The following is a 21,663-nucleotide window of genomic DNA, read 5'->3' as shown; positions in this document are numbered from 1 at the left end:
ACAGTTCAACTAGCAGCAGGAATAATAACAACAACAGCAACAGAAATATAATAAAATTCTACCCAGCTGGAGAGGGTTAATGAGATGGATGTGCTTCTTCCCGCTCCAATGTTTCTTTTGTTAAATTACCAGTTTTCTTCCTAAAAGTGCAAGTGTGGTCTTTCTCCCTTGCACAAAGTCTTCTGTTGGCTCCTTCACTGCCTATCGGATGCCATCATCTTGGCTTGGCCCTGCCCTCCCTCTAGTTTTAGCTCTTACCTGTCCAGGCTATTCCATGCCCCCTGTGTTCTATTAGCATTTTACATCCTTCCCTGAGAGTACCTTGCACGGACATATGTCTTCATCTTCACAGCCTATTCTTCTGGCTGGATAGTTTCCATCCCCTGCTCTTGCTTATCTTTCCTGACCCAGATCAAATGTCACCTCCTGTGTAATCTCTTCTTGGTTCTCTTAGGCAGTTACCCCTTCTATGCTCCCATTGCATTTTGGCTGTATCTCAAAGGTCATACTGACTGTGTCACGTCATAATTTGCCTGTCCATGTCTATTTATTCTCCATGAGTCTCTGAGCTCTCATAGGAAGGAATCTTACCTTATCCATCTGAATGCACCTGTGGCCAAAAGAATTCGTGAGTATTTGGGAGTACTCTTATTAATACTTAAGAATTTGAAGGTTGAATTCTCACTAGCCACTTTCATTCAATCAAGCATCTAGTTCTTCTAGGTGACATAACTATAACTTAAGAGGAAGGAGAGGAAAATATTAAGATGGAAAGTGTTGTTGATACTTCAGAGCCTGTACAATTTATCTAGTAGGTAAAAGATGAAAATGAGTTTGACAGGGGACCTGGCATTATTAACTAGAAAGCAGATGATGAGGCATGTCTGTCTATGATTACAAAAGATCCTGACTCCTTGGTAGGTGACATCAGAGAAAAATGATGTTGAGTGGATCATGAAAAGAGGTTTTCATATATGAGGACTTCACAGGCAGCAAGCTGGTTGAAGTATAGTGCCCAGGAGGGACATTCACCACTGTAGACTAAGCAGTGTTCACCACCTGGGATCTGTCTGTGTAAGAATCCATTGCCTGAATGATCTTGCTGCTGTGGGGACATCCATACAGTATAACATGGTGGCTAAGAGGGTGTCTCAAGAGTCAGACTGCCTTTGTTTGAATCCTGACTCAGCTGTGTGGCTTTTAGCAAGTTACACCACCTCTCTTGATTCATTTTTCTCGTCTGTTAAATAGGAATAGCAATATTATTTACCTCCTAATTTTGTTGTGAGAATTAATCAGCTGAAACATGGAGAACAGTGTCTGGCAATTGGTAAACATTCAATTAATATCAGCAATGTATTACCTCCTAAGTGGTGCCCAGAGATTTCTCATTGCATTTATTTGGATACAGACTGGAACTTAAGTCCAACAGACTGAAATCAGGGAAGACAGCAACAAGTAAATGATGTGCCTCTTCCCTGCTCCCCAGGGAAAGAGGCTGAATGGATGGGTATGTGGGGTCAAAATAAGGACAGAAATAAAAGGAATGAGGTACTGTATGTTCCATTAAAAATATAAAGTAGGACTGGCTGTATCTTCTTTCTTTGTTAGGAAATAACTAGCATACATAGTTTTTTTTCTCAGTGTGAAACATATATCTGCTTTAAATTTATATTACAGACCACCATTCCTGAGGGGAATAAAAATAACAAAAACAATAATAAAGCCACATTTTATAAAAAAAATTTATAATTTAAAATAGGCCTTGTTTTCTTGGGGGTACTGGAAGTGCATTGCTTTCCATAAAGGGCAGGTGGTCCCCAGCTCCCCACCTATAAAAACAACTCAAATAAGTTTGCATCAATTTTTTAAAAAAACTGTCATTAACTAAATCTGAAGCGGTTTAAATTAAATCCAGACTAGGTTGACTTTTCTTTCCCAGGAAGAACTGAAGTAGAATGCTTCAGTTCCAGAGGCTTTATTTTTTTTTCATTGTTTTCTTTACCCATTAGATTCTCTGAGCCATGCAAGTGGTCCCAGCCCCCTTGGTTAGATATTGCAGTTATTACAACCCTCTTTTCTAATGTGGGTCCACATGAAAAAGAGACTCCTTTAGGAACGGCTTTCATTTTTTTGAGAGGACAAATTGAATTCATGTGTTCTGTCCATCTACTTAAGTCTCAGATAAACAAACTGAAGCAATTTTAGTTTAATAGCTCCATCCTCACCAGGACTTCATCTCATTAGAAGGCATGCACTGGTACCCTCCATAGCTGTGTTTTGCCCACCCCATGCCAGACCCACAAGGTAGCCAACCCATGTGGCGGAAACAGAGATGCTCTAAGCTGCCCTTTACACATGATCTCATAGCACGTGGAAGGATGCTACAGCCAGTTGTTTTCCTTAGCTGGAAACCAGCAGTCTGCACCTGTGAAGAATCAAATGGCTTGCCCTCCTAGTCTGGCCACTGCCAGGGTGGGTGTGAAATCCTGTGCCCTCTGCCTTGTTTTCCTAACTGGCTGGAATATGCTGGCCAAGCACCAGGGCGTGTTTATTACATCCTCTCTGGGTTCAGAGTCATGGACACTTTTCAAGTAGAGAAGTGACACACATCTTGCCCAGGTCGTGTTTCTGTGACATCCGGCAGGCCTTCTACAAAAACACTTTCAGGAGGAAAAGGAAAAGAATGACAAAGGTAACAAGAACCACATTACTGTCCTCATCCTGGCTGTGGAAAAACATCCTGCGACACAGGACCTGGATGGATGCTGTGCACCTTTAACTTGCAGGTCAAGACTAAAGACCCTGGGTGCCATTCCACAAGAGGAAGGACCTGTGACTTAAACACCCCAGTTTCCCCTAGGGTGGGGAATCTAGTTAAAACTTGGTCTGCTCAGAGTCTTTGGGAAGCCTTGGTCAGCGCCAGCTGGTAGCTATTTACTACTACAGAATTGTCGTCGATTGGGGAGGTTTTTTTTTTTCCAAAATGCAAATAGCTTTATTGTTTTTTATATTGTAAAAAGATTACATGCTAATTGTAAATGATATTAATAATCTCTTACAAAGTGTAAAGAAAAAAACAACTTCAAGTACGTACAGAATATGCTTTCACATAATAGAACTGATTTTCCTTAACCTGTCTCCGTGATGCAGGGGTGAGTTGCTGATTCTTTCTAGATGCAAGCCTGAGTACTGGTAGTGATGAGGACACAGAGAGGAGAAAGACACGGTCTCTGCCCTAGGGAGGCTCACAGTGAATACGGGCTGGTGGGGAAGAGAGATTTACGATTAGATGATTAAAGTTTAATCTGGTGCCCGTTACTACCGATTTCTGATCTGTATCAAGAAGGAAACAAGTCACCCCTCGTGGCGGAGTTTGGAAGCATGTTCTAAGTGAGGCCTGTTGGATGATAGCATGATGTCGGGGAGGAGGAGGAGAGTATCCACGGAGGACACAGCAGGTACGATGGCCAGTAGCTGGGGGAAGGCCCTCAGCCTTCTGGAAACCATGCCTGGAGCCTGGAATGGATCATGGAAAAGGGGAGAGGGCTGAAGCTGGTGCAGACTCATTCCAGATGACGACATTCCTCCTCGACCCTCAGACAGGTCCTGTTTTCTACCTTCTCTCTCCACACTTATTTGTCACTGGTGTCCAGGTCACCAGTGTTTTGTCTCCCTTTAATGTGTGGACAAGCAAATGAATACTGTGTACCCCAGCATTCCCAAGAAACTAAAGAGCCTGGTAAAAGGACAAACAGTCCCCACAAATAGTTGCAAATGTAGGAGAGTAAATAATGGTTACAAAAGTTACATGTTGCAGCAATTTTCAACAATGTCTTATAATTATCAACTGTGATTTAGGCCAACTGACCAAACCACCAAGAGCTCTGAGTGCCTCTTAGAGGGGAGAGCTTGGCAAGTCCTTGAAGGGACCTCTGCCTGACCAGTCTCTCCTCAGGATTGAACCCCAAGGATGGTCAGCCTGATCCCTACAGATCTCATCTCCTCTTTTCAGAGGGGACTTCTGACTTTCTTATGCCAGTATCTGTGAGGAAGTAGGCCTGTGATTGCTCCAGCAAAAATAGAAAGTGTCTACTTAGTGATTTACCCTCCTAGGCTTGAGCTTAAGATGTAAATGAATATTGGATTCATCAGAAACAACAGCTGGGCATTGACAGCAGGTGAGTTGAGAGGATAAAGTAGTTGCTAATTCCAGCTCAAATCCTGCTGCTCTTCAAAGGCTGTAGCGCAGACCTTGCTCTGCCCATAGCCCCCAGACAAATCACTTCAGCATAAGCCAGCCCCTTCAACTGCCAGCACCTGCACTTCTGAGCCTGTGGGTTTCCCCAACTTCATAGGCCACCCTGCTAACATGCATGGCAGGATAGATATATGAGGAATATCCCCCCAGCCTCCTCAGCAGCCCTCAACCAATGATGGGGGTATTTACACCTCAACTCTGTCAACTCTGTAATGAGATAACCCTTTCCCAGAATTCCCAGGCACCCTTTCCGAGCTATTTCCCTTCTCTGTCTCATTCTTCAACTCCCATACTCATCTCCTGAGTTTCCAAATAGATGCTTTGCACATAAATCATCTCAGGGTCTGTTTCTGGGGAGCCCGATCCCAGAAAAGTTCATTTCCATACCTTCCCTGGCCATCATCATCTCCCCTGCTCTAAGCATGTGAGAGTGCACATCCGTAACGTGGAGTCTGCACCTGACTTCTGGTTGCATTTGCCTTCCGTTCACTTGGTGTATGAATCCACACACCAATCCTAACCTGCTTTAAGCACTGCAAAAGAGGGCACTGTACCTTATACTTCTTTGTGCCCCTGCACTGCCCACCCCTGAAATGAGTTTCTAGCATGTGAACCACAAATATTTGCTGACCAGCTGTTCCATCGAGATTGGAACTTGACACTAGTATAGGTCTTATGCTAGTAGACAGCTGCTGATGACATGGCAGGTCATAAGGAAGACCAGGAAGACTACAGACACTGGGTTCCAGTCATAGGTTGTAGCTAATGGTTTTCAGGTTCTATTGGTCTCCTTTCTATGTGGTGGCCAAAGTGTCGTCTCTGGCATTGAGCATCACTGGGAACTAGATTCAGAATCTACAAGCTAACAAGATCCCCGGGTGATCTGTGTGCACATGAATGGGTAAGAGGCACTGGTCTCAAGGATCCAGCTCCCATAGGGTTTATCTACTAGAGGATTCCCCCGAGGTCTGGACATACCCACATGTGTACATGCATGCATGATTCATGAATGGTTTATAAACACACACAACCATACCCCCACAGGTTTCTTTGTAAGACTCATTTTGTTACAAAGTAATAAATCAGTAACCTTTAAAAATGATCCTCTTTGGCAATGTTAGAGTAAACAGAAACCCAGGGAACATCAAGCATTATTTATTATACAATTTCTGAGCATTTGTCATACATCTGAGGAGGGCAAGGCACTGGAGAGAGTGCAAAGTTAAATATTTAATAAAAATCAACCCTTTTGTTATTGGAGGGGGCTCTGGTTTTTCTTCTCTTAGAAAGAATCCTTCACTGGGCTTTGATACTTCCTATGTAACATTCCTAGAATTCCTCACCCCATCCTCACTCCTGTGGAAAAAGGGGTGGTGATGGGGGGAGGATGAGGAGAGCGTTCCTAATTAGCACTTTTATACATAATAACATAGGGGGTATATATACAAGATTTTCCTTTGCTTAAGTTTTCAAATTTTTTTTTCTTGTTACTTGATTCATCATATTTCAGCCAGGATCTGGAAGCATCCCCAAAACTCCCAGCACGATTTGACACAGAGATAGTGTCATCATGATGTTAAGGGTTTTTAAAATAATTTTACTCTCAAAAATTATGAGGAGAACATTTGAAAGCAGATGAGTTTTGTTGCATAGCCATAACTGTACTATTTGAGCTGATATTTACATTTCAGCTCTCTTCCTTATTTATCAAAAACAGTAAGTCTGGTTTTATTTAGTAGTGAATAGGAGTGGGGAACTTAGTGCTAGCTCACAGCCTCTAAGAAAAGATGTATCTGACAGTCAGCAGATCAGCAATGGATTGTCACACTGAAATGTTCATGCTAGAGCTCTTAGCATTAACCAGAATGAGTCTTGTTATTTACATGTAGATAACAGAAAAGAAATTACACTGAGAAGGCTATCTTGGGATCAGTTTATTCCTTGTTAAGTAATAAATAAATCTACAGTAGGTAAAGAAATAATTGCTATTTATGATTAATAAATTTTAGATGCCTGGAAAGTGAATGTTTTCAGAACTGTAGATTTCCCAACTTCAGTGCCATGTCAGTTCCATAGAGTTTCAAATATCTGGCAATTCACCCAGAAAAGTGGAAAACAAACACTTTCCTATCTCCTGTTACTGAAGTCTTTATTTACTTAGTATGGTTGATTTTAGAGATCCCTGGATTATACTAAACTCCTATGGCTGTCTATGTTTTCTCTGGCTCTTCCTTCTACTACCTTCTTCTTAGGAGACAATCTTCCTTCAGCTGTGACAACGGCCCCTGTCTCAATCAAATGTTCCTTCCTCTTCCAAAACACTTCCCAGAGCCCACCTTCTCTGTGATAGCTCTGCATTCCCAAAACACGATTTGGTGATCAACTCTTTCTCTTCAAGACTGGTAGGTACAGATTAAATTGGCAGAGAAGGTGGGCAATGGGGGGAAATGGGAAGTTACAGAGATTTCCTGAAGGAAATATTCTACCATCCTCCACTTTAGAAAGTGAGAATTACCTTGAAGGCTAAATGCATAGGTTTTAGTATCCCACACAGTAGATAAAATGAAAACAATGAATACAATGAGGTGACGCTTCTATTATTCTGCTGAGAAATGGCAAAATTAAATCATGCTCTAATCTAAATGTCCACAGCCATCCCCACAATTCCTGTGTTGAAGACTAATCCTAAAGTGATAATATTAAAAGGTGGAGCTTTTGGGAGGTGATTAGGTCTTGAGGGTGGAGCCCTCATGTATGGGATTAGTGCCCTTATTAAAGAGCTTTCAGGGAGCTCCTTTGTCCCCTTCCTCTATGGAACCAAAAATCAAATCTACCAACACTATGATCTTGGACTTAGCAGTCTTCAAAACTGTGAGAAGCCCAAATAGACTAAGACAAAAATGGACTATGAGTCCATTTAAGATCTCAACACAGCCTTATCTAAAAATCCTAAAAAGGCTGTTCTGCTTTATTTCCACTGTTTACATAAAGGTGAGCTCACAAGTGAGTAGAAAGCACTTTGGAAAGTAATTTTTACCTTTTTCAAGCACACTCTGGCCAGCCTTACCTTCAAACCCCATCCTATTAGCTGCAGTTTGTTTGCATATTTTGATTTACTTATTTATTTATGCCCTGCTTACTTCCAGCAAGCAGTTCAGGAGGTTCACAATGAAAACATGGTTGCTATGAGACCAGAAATAATTAACCCAAGGCAAAATCCAGGAACAGAAAAGGGGAGCATTGGCAGGATAGGGGGCACACATGTAGCAGAAAAACTTAATCTATCCTAGCTAAGGAAATTGCCAATCTCAGGCAAGGTCACTCACATTTGCAAACTGAATTTTTCCATTTCATTCTCCGCTGTACATAATGAGGTAATACTTATCCAAGTACTTCTGTCTAACTTGTATTTTGGGAGTTATATGTCAGCTACTATGAATAAAACATCCTGGCTTCTTTTTTTTTTTTTAATAAGTAGGTGCAAAGAAAGATAGGCATCTTGTATTTAATTGTATAATGAGAAAATTATGTAATATAATGAGTAAAGTATGGAAAGTTCACTTGTAGCTGATGTATAGTTCAATTGAGTTAAATCATACCATATTGTGTTCCTTTTCTAATGACCACAAAGCACTTTTTCTTTTTTTCCTGGCAAAAAGTTCAAACACAATTTCTTTTTCTTTCTCCCTATTTCTTTTCTTTCTGTTTGGACCCATAATAAGCAACTTTCTTCAAAATGGTTTCCATGATTAGGCCAGAAGATCTGTGGTTACTTTTTCTATCATTCTGTGATTATACCACATTTGCTAAATAGATATTGTGTAGTTAAAGATGGGCTGCTTCTTTGAGTTCTGCAAAAATGTTTCAATGCTAAAATCCCCAATGCTCTTTCAAAAAGTTTGCTTAATTGAAGCAAAAGAAATAGTGGAACCATTGTTGGGGATAATCAATGAGAGGTAATTTACATGAAGGGACCATGGTGTGGTGGGAGAAGAAATTCTGGCTCTGTATAATTCATTCTGAGTTGCTTGAGCCCACACAAAAGATTTACCTTTAAAAGGCTAAGTTCCCAAGCCCCCAGTTTTTAAAGAGTAAATCCAACCTCTAAATCCTTTATCAAGCCACAAAACAACACTATGCTCAAAGCCCAAATTAGATAGATTTCTACAAGCTTTAAGGTCTATAAGTATTTGGGGGTCAATGCAAAGAAAAGATGCTGAAAGATAAACTCTCAGCACAAATGAAGAAAGATTTGGGTTTTCAAACATTAATGTGGCCACACCAAATGCTATTTAGGGGAAAATACTCTTTAATTAGAAACACTTACTGACAGGAGACCATGTTCAGTTTTCTACCCTTTAAAAAAATCAATCATATTAAAAACAGAATTTATTTGGTTACATTATTGTCTCAAATAGCAAGGCATAAAAGTAAGCTACATTTACATTCTATGATTTCTACTTTAAATCCTAAGTCAACTTCATTCAAACACCTCTTTGAGGAAGACCTAGTAAGTTCCACATTTAAATATTAAATAAAAGCCATAATTGCTTTGTAAGTGCAAAAATTATACCTTGTGTTTTTTGTTTGTATTTTTCTTTTAACAAGAGCATGGTTTACTTTAGCATTCTGTGCCAAGTGCGTGGAATTGAACTGAGTCCAGCTGATCTCTAATTTTTGCCATGTTAGAAAATTTGAGGTTCATTCAAAACAAAGGATACATCTGTTTTCATCAGCTGTTTCTTGAATTTTATTACTGGGACTTATTTTTTAAAATTGTTGCCTAGACAGTATTGTTTTACTAGGCATGATTTATTACTCTCCATGTGCCCATGGAAACTGCGTGTTCCTAAAATCATAGAAACTGAATCAAAAACAATAAGGAAAGGATGGGAGCTTATTCTCTTTACATTGGATTAAATGATTATTTAGAATATATAAATCTGTTTAAATTATAATAGAGCTTTGTTTATCAATGGGAAGAAAAATACGTTCAATTAACTCCGAGCTTATATACAGAAACTTGAGGCATGACCAGAGGATAAAAGAAAGAATTGAGGAATATGACTTTTCAGAATGCTATTTTAAAAATCAGCTCAAAATTGGAGGATTATCTGCCTAAGAGAGACATCAACAATGTTTTTGTTTATTTATTCTCTACTTTGTTCCACAAAAAAAGGATTTCAAGCAGCTTGCTCTCTTAATGTTCTATATTTAAAATTGTTGAAACTTAGCTTTTGAATATGATAAACTGACAGCACTCGATGCCTACTTACTTTGCAAGCATTTTACATACATTTTTGTGCTAGTATTTTCAGGCTAGAAGAGTGTATCCTTGTCTAGGCAGCATTTTTAAAAATAATCTTATTTATTTATTGACTGTGCTGGGTCTCCATAGCTGTACAGGCTTTCCTCCAGTTGCTACCGGTGGGGGCTACTATATAGTTGGGGTGCTTGGGCTTCTCATCGCGGTGGCTTCTCTTGTTGCAGAGCACGGGCTCTAGGGTGCTTGAGCTGAAGAGGTTGTGGCTCCTGGAGCTCTAGACCACAGGCTCAGTAGTTGTGGTGCAGGGGCTTAGTGGCTCTGAGTATGTGGGCTCTTCCTAGATCTGGGATAGAATCCATGTCTCCTGAATTGGCAGGTGGATTCTTTACCATTGAGCCACCAGGAAAGCCCTCATGTAACATTTTTAACAAGAGAAATAGGCTATCTTGGTAAAATATTGAACAAATTTCATTTCTAGGTAAACTTTTTCACAGGTTACCAAAACAGTGGCCTATATTTGCTTACTGAGCTGGTATTGAGGTTTTGGACATTTTTAGAACTTCCAAACCTTTATCAAATCACAAAATAAGTTAACCGGAAAAATTATAGGGATATATGGCTTTTGAGACAGCTTGTTTTAGTTTTGGTGATAATTTAGATACATCTGCATGTACATTTAAGATTTTCAACAGTGAAACAATAATAACTAACATTTATTTAGCACTTTTCTGAGCCAGGCATTCTTGTGAATGCTTTGTTTTTAACTCACTGAATTCTCACAACCTGTCTGTGAGGTGGGTACGTTAATCTGTTTCATAAACTGAGCCATGGAGAGTTAAGTGACTTGCCCAAGTCATGACTGGCTGGTGGTAGTGCCAGGATTCGAACACAGGAAAGAGCTTCTGACCCCCTCTATGACCACCACACCAGCCCCTGTGCCTGCTCTGTTGGGAGGGCTTTCGATGGACTGCCACCTTTTATGTTCTCCCAGGGTGGGACTTCCTCTGGAAATACGTATCCCAAGAAATCTCTCACATGTATCGACAATTAGAACAGCCTGGACTCTATGTTTGCCCTGCTAGTGTCTTACCAATTCTACTTTCCAAGCAGTAAAGGAAGCCTCTAGAAAGCCAAACACTTAACTGCTCCTTGTGTCACGGGGAAATTTTGAGGCAGTGGAACAGTTTGGGCTGCTACTAGAGTCTCAGAAAGAGCTATAAATCTTCAGGTGGGTGTGATTCAGGGAGGCCCTGAGCAGGGTCTGGTGTGGAGAAGCTTCGCAGATTGCACAGACAGACCAGCTGACTCCAGCAGAAACAGATCTATAATGACCTGGACTCAGTCATCTGGAATTTCTAAAAAGAGGGACTATAAACTCATCTGTCAATAGAATCTTTAAAATTTTATGTTAAAGGTTAGCATCCCAAACTTTGAACAGACCACAGAATAGGAGAGCCTAAAAGCCTTCCAGTAAAACAGGACCAGGATTCACGCACCACCAGTAAGTAAAATTATGTTCCAAGGTGGACTCCCACTGATTAAAAATGACTTTTAAAACCTGATATTGGTTTCTCTGCAAGGGAGGTATTCAGAGAGAGGCAGAAAGAAGCACAAGGGAGGACACACTGATGCCTTCAATGGTATTGCCAATGTTCTGTTTCATTACTTAAATATGTTTATATCTGTTCTTTCATATACAGCATGTATTCCATAATGTCAAAAAAACTATTAATATTAAACATTTATTGTGTGCTAATAGTATGCCTGGCATTGAAAACAATAATATTTATAATAAAACACTAGGCCTCTACTGAATGGCTTATTTTTTAATTCATTGATATTTCCAGTATTATCACATCTTATTAAAAATACTACTTATAATAACAATTGATTGTTGCCATTAAAAAAAAAAATCATTTGCTCTATGCCAGGTCCTTCTTAGGTATTATTATTTCATTATTGCTCCTACCAAAGTCTTGAAGAATTTGTGTCAGCTGAGATGAGTTTGGTAATAGCATATCAAACTAAAGCCAGCTTCAATAATAAGAATATTTATTATCTCATTTAAGAAGTCTGCATGACTTGATAGGTCCAGGGTCCCTCCAAAAGTTCCACAAGGTCATCAGGAACCCTTGATGATAAGGCTCTTTCTCTCACCTCCTTGGGATATTAACATGGCCATGTAATCATGTCCCCTTTTGCTTGCAGGATGGCTGCCACAGATCCGGGCAGCATATGTTGCAGACCCAGCAACATTTGGTTAAAGAAAAGGCATGTGTCCCTCCATGTATCTATTCTTATTTGGAAAGAAAACCTTTTCCATCAATTTCCTGTCCCTGAACGTTTCACCTCAAGTCCAAATGCCCAGGATAAAGTCATATACCTGCCCCCTAGTTACAAAGGAGGAGGATCTATTTAGTGCCATGTTTTTCTCATCTTTGTTCTCTTTGTTGGTGATTTCATGTTTAAAATGTCCCAAGTTTAGTGCTGACGTGCTCTCTGGTGTTCCCAAGGACGAGATGGCTGTGATGCACCTCATGGGTAAAATTACATAGGCTGCATTTGGCCATGAATTATAGCGTTCTTGGCTGAGTTCAATTTTAATGAATTAATGATCTGTATCACTTAAGACATCTTTAAATAGAAACACACATAAAACAAGGTTATGTACTGATCAGTTGATGAAAATATGTGGCTGGAGGCTTTTGGGAACCTACTCCTGTATTTCCTTTAGAAGCAGTGCTTCCATGTTTGCTAAGCCAGTGTCCGATGTGACTTTATAGAACACAGCTACTATGAATAATAACAGTAGACTCTGTGTGCACAAACACACACACACACACACACACACACACACACACACATCCAGACAGTGATATAGCGTCACAATCACCAGCAGCATGAGGCTGTCTAGCAGAGTTCTCTGAACTGAAATAATTTCACACCTTCTCACTCCAGAGTGGGGTGCCCAGCTGTCCCAATTTGCCCTTGATTGAAGGGTTTCCCAGGATGAGGGACTTTCAGCGTTAAAACAAGGAAAATCCCAGGACCAATCAGAAAGAGTTGACTCTCCTGCTCCAGAGTTCCTTAAAGCCAGGGCATTGAGGTAGAGGGGAAGTGTCCCTCCTAACCCTTCAACTCTTGTTCTGAAGCTAGTAGCTGCACCATCTTTAGGAAGGAGACTCATGGAATGAATGTACACTCAAGCAGTTAAACACTGCTGTCCCCACTCAGGCTTCTGAGGGTTCCTAAGCAAAAGCTGGATTTTCCCTGGCAAAGCTTCACTGAGAAAGCATTAACAGTAAGATCATTTGATTTACATTCCTAATGTACCTTGCAAGTGTCTCTTTGGTGTGTGGAAACGTCTAAGAGAGGAATTATGAAGAAATATAATATATGGCACAATAAAAAAAGCAATAACAGATATCCAGGAATTAAAATATTTTCATTCAGGCAGCAAAATATATTCTTTTCTTTAACTCACTTGTAAATTGATAAAAGATAGAGAGAAAAGTGTGGATTTTAGGACCAAACCCAAATTCTCAAATTTTCACAGATTTAGGACTATATCGGCTAGTGATTCTCAACCCTGGCTTTATATTAGAATTATCTGGGAGGTTTTAAAAATTCCTATGCCTGGACGCCACCCATTACAATGAAATTAAATAGAAACGGAGTGGGGAAGAGGAATTATTGGGCATTTAAATTGTTCTAACAGCTTCCCAGGTGATTCTAATAACATACAGCCAGGGTTGAGACCCTCTCACAGGGAGGGTGATGTTGAGAAAGGGTCTTGGAAAGTTTCAGCAGAGAATGCTGTAATCATTTGGTGATGCCTGCTGTGGGTGGAAGAGGGAGAAAGGTAGTAGCACACAGGGTAGCAATAAGCCATCTTTTTCAGCCTAGCCAAAGTGGGAATATTCAAGCTCTGAAGTCAGGCAGATCTTGTGTAATCTTGATCAAATGATTGGCACTCTTACCAGTATCTTCATCCTGTTACCATTTTGCAATGTTGTCATGAGGGTTAGGTGAGGAAGCAGATGCCAAGCACCTGGCACATGCTGCTGCTGCTGCTGCTGCTGCTAAGTCGCTTCAGTCGTGTCCGACTCTGTGCGACCCCATAGACGGCAGCCCACCAGGCTCCCCTGTCCCTGGGATTCTCCAGGCAAGAACACTGGAGTGGGTTGCCATTTCCTTCTCCAATGCATGAAAGTGAAAAGTAAAAGTGAAGCCGCTCAGTCGGGTCCGACTCTTCGCGACCCCATGGACTGCAGCCTACCAGGCTCCTCTGTCCATGGGATTTTCCAGGCAAGAGTACTGGAGTGGGTTGCTATTGCCTTCTCCTAGTGGATGCTTAATAGAGGCGAGCTATCATCATCATAACCAGGCTCCCATGTTTTCATTTTTGGTCGCATTCTGATTTACATTCTGTTATCCTAACAAAAGGGCTTCCCAGGTGGCTCAGTGTAAAGGATCTGCCTGCCAATCCAGGAGATGCAGGAGATGCAAGTTCGAACCCTGGGTCTGGAAGATCCCCTGGAGGAGGAAATGGCAACCCACTCCAGTATTCTTGCCTGGAGAATCTCATGGACAGAGGAGCCTGGTGGGCTGCAGTCCATGGGGTTGTTAAGAGTCAGACATGACTGAGTACATATGCATACATCCAAACAAAGAGTAACAGAAGAGTTTTTATGAGATAGTAGTAACAGTATTTTACAAACAAAATGAATAACACACAAAAAATGAATGGAATGGCCAAGGCAATTTTGCAAGCATATAATCTAGTTCAGGGGTCAGCAAATCACTGCCTGTGAGCCAGATCCAGCCACACCTATTCATTTACTTATTGTCTGTAGCTGTTTTCCCGTAATGGATACCACATGTCCCATAAAGCCAAAAATATTTGCTATCTGGTTCTTTATAGAAAGTTTGCTGACCCTTGATTCTAGTTCATCGATTCTCAGTGCAGTCCATGGACCTCTGAAAGCCCTTCAGGGGATCTTAGAGGTCAAAGCTATTTTCATACTAATACTCACACATCATTGACCTTTTCACTGGGTTGACATTTGTACTGAAAAGACAAAAGCAATAATGGGTAGAGCCGCCAGTGCCTTTAGCACAAATCAAGACAGTGGGACCAAGTGCACTCTTCATTGTCTTCTTTACCACATCACGTTTGTAGGGAAGAAACCAAACAAACAAAAGGCCAGTTTCACTTAGCTCAGGTTGGCACTATTGGTATTTTGAGCCAGATAACTGTTGGTTTCAAGGAGGCTGTCCTGTGCACTGTGGGTTGTTTAGCAGCATCTCCAGCCTCTGCCCAGTAGACACTACCAACTCATCTCCTCCCATCCCCTATTGTAACAGTCACAAACCTCTCCAGACATTTTTTGAAATGTCTTTTATTTAACCAAATAGATGATAAATACCAATAGATACAACTCAGATAAACAAAAAATCTTTGGTGTCTTCTGTAATTTTACAACAGTAAAAAGTTCTCTAGACCAAAAAGTTTAAGACTTGCTGTTCCATTATGTATTTATAGGGTATTTATGATATTTATACTGCTAAATCAATATAAAGTGAATAAGATACAGGAAAAAGAAGTGGGGAGTTTGGGGTTTGGGGTGGGAGGGGTGGAGGCATAGCCAGTGAAGACACAGCTTTAGAGACCCGGGGAGCAGTGTGACCTGGACTGAGTTAGTCCTCCATCTGTGCCTCAGTTTCCTTCTTATAAAATGGAAGCGATTGCAATGCTTACCTCACAGTGTTATTGGGAAGATTACATGAATAAATACCTAAAAAGCATATAGAATAGGTTTGGTGCTTAGATTGAGTGCTCTCTGTGGGTCGGCTATTATTGTTTTAATATTAAATAATCAGTTTATGTCAGAAGGGATGAGGTCAGGCCTGCCATTAAAGCACACAGGTGCTGTTGACCCTGTCCCCACGGCAGGATGACTAAAAGCAGAAAAATGCAGTCACTGGCCCCCAGAGACGAAATATCATGGCGCCAAGAAAGAAATCAGAGTCCCCTAACCTGCTTCTTACCTTAACCTCACACTTTCTAATCCAGAGTCACATCTGTTACCCCTGTGAGGTACATGGATGTGCTCCAAGGTTTCAGAACAAACGACGTGAGGTTGGCTTGGCTTCATGTGTGAGTTCCAGAGCAGTATAACTTTTCTTGTTCCCGCGCTGTGATTAATTTTCCCTTCAGCTCAGTTTGGCTGCCAGAAAGTCATCCAGAATTGTGTTGATTTCGGCCATCCTCACCTTTAGGAAGACATGTGCTTTCAAAAAAGGTCTCTTAATGAAACTGTAGGGACACCTCTTAGATAAGCAAGTGAAATGTTTGTAGACTGACTTTTAAAAAGTTGCTGAAGAAGAACCTGAAGCTGAAGTGGAGGACGTTACCTGAAATTTGAAATTGCACTCTCCGGTGTAAAGTGTCACATCTCCTGTGTCCCAGTTCTTATCTCTCCTGACCTCCCTGGGTCAATTAAGATATGTTTTACTGTAATTGTTTTCTGTGGCTATTGAGAATGTTGCGTTTAGATCCTAAAACCTGTTGAATTCACACGTCATATTCTCTGTGAAATCTTACCTAACTCTATTGTTTGACATTAACTCCCCTCCCTGGGTCTCCCCATTCTGTTCTTTTTTCCTTTGAGGCACGTTTCTGCATCCAACACACACTGTATTTTACACATGTATTTTGTTTATTATCTGCCTCATTATTGTGGCAAAGGTTTTTACTGTTTTTTCTTCAGTGTGGTATTCCTAGTTTCTAAAACAGTGTCTGGTACATGGTATGGACCCCAACATCCAGCTTTTGCCTTTAAATGAGGAAGAGAAAACATCACTGTGATGACTTACACACCGTGAATTCACATACAGAACCCTTGCATGAATGAAAGCATCTATGTTGAAAAGAATATTAGACTCAAAAAGAGTACTTAAGTTTCCTTTCTGTTACCTAGCAATTTCATAAGCCAAAGTATAAAATAGGCTATTAGGAACTTGTTCCAATGGGTTTATTTTTCATTCATCTAATATTGTTATCCTTCAATGAATAAATATCTCTTCAGTTAGCTACTCAGCTCACAGAAGTGTATCTCAGTCCCACAGAGCACTGTGCCTTAGGGCTTCCCTGGTGGCTCAAACAGTAAAGAATCTGCCTGCAGGACTTCCTGGTGGTCCAGTGAATACGGCTGTGCACTCCCAATGCAGGGGGCCTGGGTTTGATCCTTGGTCAGGGAACTAGATCACGCATGCCGCAACCAAGACCCAGAGCAGCAAAATAAATAAATATTAAAAAAAAAAAAAAAGAATCTGCCTTCAGTGCAGGAGAACTGGGTTCAATCCGTGGATCAGGAAGATCCCCTGAAGAACGGAATGTCTACCCACACCGGTCTTCTTGACTGGAGAATCCCATGGACAGAGGAGCCTGGTTGGCTACAGTCCATGGGGTCGCAGAGTCAAACACGACTGCGTGACTAACACACACACAAATACATGTCTTGGCATACAAGGTTTACTTAAATCAGTGAATTGAGACATACACAGAGTGTAGATGCTACAGGCTCAGTTCTGTGCCAGTTCTGTGCCAGGTTGATTGATGTATGAGAAGTGGCACCATTAGGAGACTTGAGTGGTACATTTAACCATTAGGAAATTATACATGGAAGGGGGGATTGCGGGTCTTATAAAGGCAGAGACTGCTTCTCGTTCACCTTTGCCACCTAGTGTCTGCATGCATGCTCAGTCACTTCAGTCGTGTCTGACTCTTTTCGACCCCAGGGACTGTAGCCGGCCGGGCTCCTCTGTCCATGGGATTCTCCAGGCAAGAATACTGGAGTGGGTTGCCATGCCCTCCTCCAGGCAATCTTCCTGACCCAGGAATTGAACCCGTGTCTCTTAGGTTTCCTGCATTATCAGGCAGGTTCTTTACCACCAGCAGGGTAATGCTGCTGCTGCTGTTGCTGCTAAGTCGCTTCAGTCATGTCCAACTCTGTGCGACCCCATAGATGGCAGCCCACGAGGCTTCCCTGTCCCTGGGATTCTCAAGGCAAGAATATTGGAGTGGGCTGCCATTTTCTTCTCCAATGCATGCATGCATGCAAAGTCACTTCAGTCGTGTCCTAGGGTAATGGTAAGAATTAAATCTGTGCCTGTTAACAGAGCACAAGGCTTGGACAGACTCAAGTATAGCACAGGTATATTATAGATTTGCAATACTGATCTGGTGATGGAAAAAAAATCATGAGTAAACAAAAATATCAAATGCAATCAAGTATTAAAGTGAAAGTGAAAGTCACTCAGTCATGTCCGACTCTTTGCGACCCTATGGACTATACAGCCCATGGAATTCTCTAGGCCAGAATACTAGAGTGGGTAGCCTTTCCCTTCTCCAGGGGATCTTCCCAACCCAGGGATTGAACCCAGGTCTCCCGCATTGCAGGCAGATTCTTTACCAACTGAGCTATCAGGGAAGCCCATCAAGATTTTTAAAAAAGAATTTGTAATACAATGAAAATTCAGACGGAAGAAGTCACTGGGGATGGCTTCATGAAGGAGACAGGAGTTACATCTTGAAAGAAATGAAGACTCGAAATGCTGTAACAAAGGAGACAGGGAAATTCCTAGCTGGAAGAGTTAATTTAGACCTGTACACCTGTCACTTAAAAGGATTTTGAGCATCGATCTCTGACACGTATTTGTTTATAATTATACATATATTCTATTATACTACCATTACAAAAATTTTTAAATACTTAAGGGATGGGATGGGGAGGGAGATGGGAGGGAGGTCCAAGAGGGAGAGGACATATGTATACCTATGGCTGATTCATGTTGCTGTTTGACAGAAAACAGCAAAATTCTACAAAGCAATTATCCTTCAGTTAAAAAATAATTTTTTAAAAAGTAAAAAAATAAGATTTTAAAAGAGCAATTAAAGATGAAATAAGCATATTTTAAGTTATTAATGGTATATCATTATTTATGTTGGGCACACATCTACATTTCAAATAACCATCTAGATAATTTTGAATTTTTATGGCTCTCTTCCAGTCATGTCGGATTAAAACTTGTCAGCCCATAATATGCCTGATGAGTTCTCCTAGGTATAGGAGACCTGTCAGCTAAGCCATTTTCTTATTCATTCATACCTAAGTTATTCACATTGTCTTTCATTATCAGTTTCTTTGAAGGAACCTATTTAAGTCAATTGTGAGAGTTAACTTGATTAAAGCTAACTAATAGAATCTACTCATTCAACCAGGCACATAAATCTGTAACATGCTGACAAATGCTTAAAGTGAATAGATGAATGAAGATATCCTGTGGAGAAGAGGTAAACCAGTATAGTACACGGCATCAGCTGACAGGTCAATGGATGGAGGGTGCCACTGATCAGGCCTCCCGTGTCCATGTGGAGTTAGTGAGTCACTGGCATGGAACCTTGGCTCCAGGAAGAACTATAGTCTGGAAGAGTGGATGTGTGAGGTCAGATCATTAGCAGTGGTTGAGAGATTTGGACATGGCAAGATAGGCTCATGAGACTACATATTCTTCAGAAGGGAGTAACAGGAAAAATTTAAAAAATTGTCCTGGGAATCAGGAAAAAATTAAAACCTCAAAGAAGCCAATTCAGAGGCATCATGAATGAAACATTGTTAGCTTCAGCTAGCTCTGTAAGTATACTCCCCATAGAACTGTCATCTGCAAGTCATGGGACTCTGACTTTCTTTTAAAATACAGGCCTTAGTTCTTCATTATTCTCCACTCCCTCCCACCCCCTGCCAGCTTTATTAAGGTATGATTAACAAGTAAAATTGTAAGATATTTAAAGTGTACAGCATGATGATTAGCGAAGAGTCGGACACAACTGAGCGACTTCACTTTCACTTTTCACTTTCATGCATTGGAGAAGGAAATGGCAACCCACTCCAGTATTCTTGCCTGGAGAATCCCAGGGACGGGGGAGCCTGGTGGGCTGCCGTCTCTGGGGTTGCACAGAGTCAGACACGACTGAAGCAACTTAGCAGCAGCAGCAGCATGATGATTTGATATACATATACCTATATAAAAGGACTCCTCTCATCAAGTTAACTAACCCATCCATTATCCCATATATTTTAGCAAATTTCAGTTCCATGATACCGTGGTAGCAACTGTGGTCACCATGTTATACATTAGCCTCTCAAACCTGTATTCATCTTATAACTGAAAGTTTGTACCCCTTACCAACTTTTACTTATTTCCCCCACCCACTAGCCCTTGGCAACCACTTTTCTGGTCTCTGTTTCTATGAGTTTGACTTTTTTTTTTTTTAAGATTCTACATATAAGAGATATCAGTAAGTAAGTGTCTTTTCTCTGTCTGACTTCTTTCACTTGGCATAATGCCCTCCAGATTCATCTATATTGTCACAGATGGTGGAATTTCCTTCTTTTTTGTGGCTGAATAATTCTTCATTCCATGCATGTGTGCCATATTGTCTTTACCCATTCATCTGTCAGTGGACACTTAGGTTGCTTCTATGTCTTGGTTGTTGCAAGTGATGCTTCTGTGAACATAGCTGTGCAGGTATCTCTTTGAGATAATGATTTTGTTTACTTTGTATGAAAGTGAAGTTGCTCAGTCGTGTCCGACTCTTTGCGACCCCTTGGACTGTAGCCCACCCGGCTCCTCCATCCATGGGATTTTCTAGGCAAGAATACTGGAGGGGTTGCCATTTCTTTCTCCAGGAGATCTTCCGGACCCAGGGATTGAACCCAGTTCTCCCACATTGTAGGCAGACGCTTTACCCTCTGAGCCACCAAGGAAGTCTTTACTTTGTATAGATTCCCAGAAATGGGATTAATGGACCATAGGGTAGTTCTGTTTTTGGAGAAATGGCCATATTGTTTTCCTTAATGGCTGCACCCCTTTTCATCTCCACTAGCAATTGTATGCGTTCTCCATTGTTCTTGCAGGAGAGAGCCAGGAGCTGCCTGCCATTCCTGGTGAGTCAGCTGTCCAGTGTGGAGCACTCATTTCATCATATTCTCCTGCTGGAGATCAAGAGCATCACAGACACCTTCTCCTCCATCCTGGGCCCAGAGAGCAGAGACATCTTCCGCATGAGCAACAGTTTCACTGCCATTGCCAAGCTCCTTACCCGACAACTGGAAATCACCAAGGCCAGAAATGACAGGTGAGCAGGAATTCCTGGGGACCTCAGGATCTGCTGCAAACCCATGGAGGCATAGCACCAAAGGCTATGCTTTCTTTTGTAGGCATCAAAGTTCCCAAAGAAAGCCAAACTCACTATCTCAACATAGAGTAGCTTCTGAATAAATTATGACATTTGCCACAATTTTTCTAAATCTGTAAAAACCAGAATGTAACCAAAACAATTTTTAAAAGTGCAGAAAATACAGTAAAGGAATAAGAATGTAGTACAAATAATAATGTTTATAGAATTTATTTATGCAACAAACATTTAAATCATTACTTACTCTATGCCAGGAATTCTGCCAATGCCTAGACATATAGAGAGGTAAAACATATCCCTTTATCCAAAGAGCTCATTGTCCAGAGAGTAGGTAAATAATAAGTGGGTAATTATAGAATAGTGGGAAGATTATGCCAATTATGATTGTGTCAAGGAGTTTGGAGAACACAGATTGGGGTACCTACTTCTGCATGGAATGGAGAGGAATGGGAAGCTGAAGTCAGGGAATGCTTTCCAGAAGAGGTGAAATTTGGAACCAAGTCTTGAAAGATGACCAGATTACACCAGGCTGGCTTTGGGGCAGTATGTGGAAGAGAACAGCACTTTCTGAAAACAGAAGTCATTCTGTCTGGCTAGCATCAATATTAGGTAATACTGATAAAGTAATAGGCAAGGACCAGATGGTGCAGGACATTACAGACCTTCTTAAGGAGTTTAAATTTTATCCTGGAGGCTGTGAGGAGTCATGGTAGGATTTTTACGTATTAGGATATGATCAGAATCCATGTTTCAGAAAGCTTGCTCTGGCCCCAATGCAGAGAACATCTCAGGCAGAGGCAGACTGGAGTTAGGTCAAATGAAGGAAGGACAGAAAAGTGTCCATAGGTATTGGCAATTTAAAAATTACTGATG

General features: G+C 41.0%; 1 protein-coding gene across 3 annotated transcripts in view; it reads left to right on the top strand.

Annotated features, from left to right (window-relative positions):
* The window catches only part of VEPH1 (ventricular zone expressed PH domain containing 1), a 255,130-nt gene that overhangs the window by 103,453 nt on the left and 130,014 nt on the right, over positions 1-21,663 (top strand). For all 3 annotated transcript variants that reach the window (XM_081570621.1, XM_081570622.1, XM_081570620.1), the window contains exon 6: positions 20,510-20,730. In XM_081570621.1, coding sequence (XP_081426747.1) covers positions 20,510-20,730 — 221 coding nt within the window. The remainder of the gene's footprint in view (positions 1-20,509; positions 20,731-21,663) is intronic.

This window comes from Giraffa tippelskirchi, chromosome 2 (assembly GCF_054371585.1).
Source record: "Giraffa tippelskirchi isolate mGirTip1 chromosome 2, T2T-mGirTip1v1.2.pri, whole genome shotgun sequence".
Classification (NCBI taxonomy): domain Eukaryota; kingdom Metazoa; phylum Chordata; class Mammalia; order Artiodactyla; family Giraffidae; genus Giraffa; species Giraffa tippelskirchi.
The sequence above is the reverse complement of the archived record's forward strand: the minus strand, read 5'-3'. Positions and strand labels throughout refer to the sequence as shown.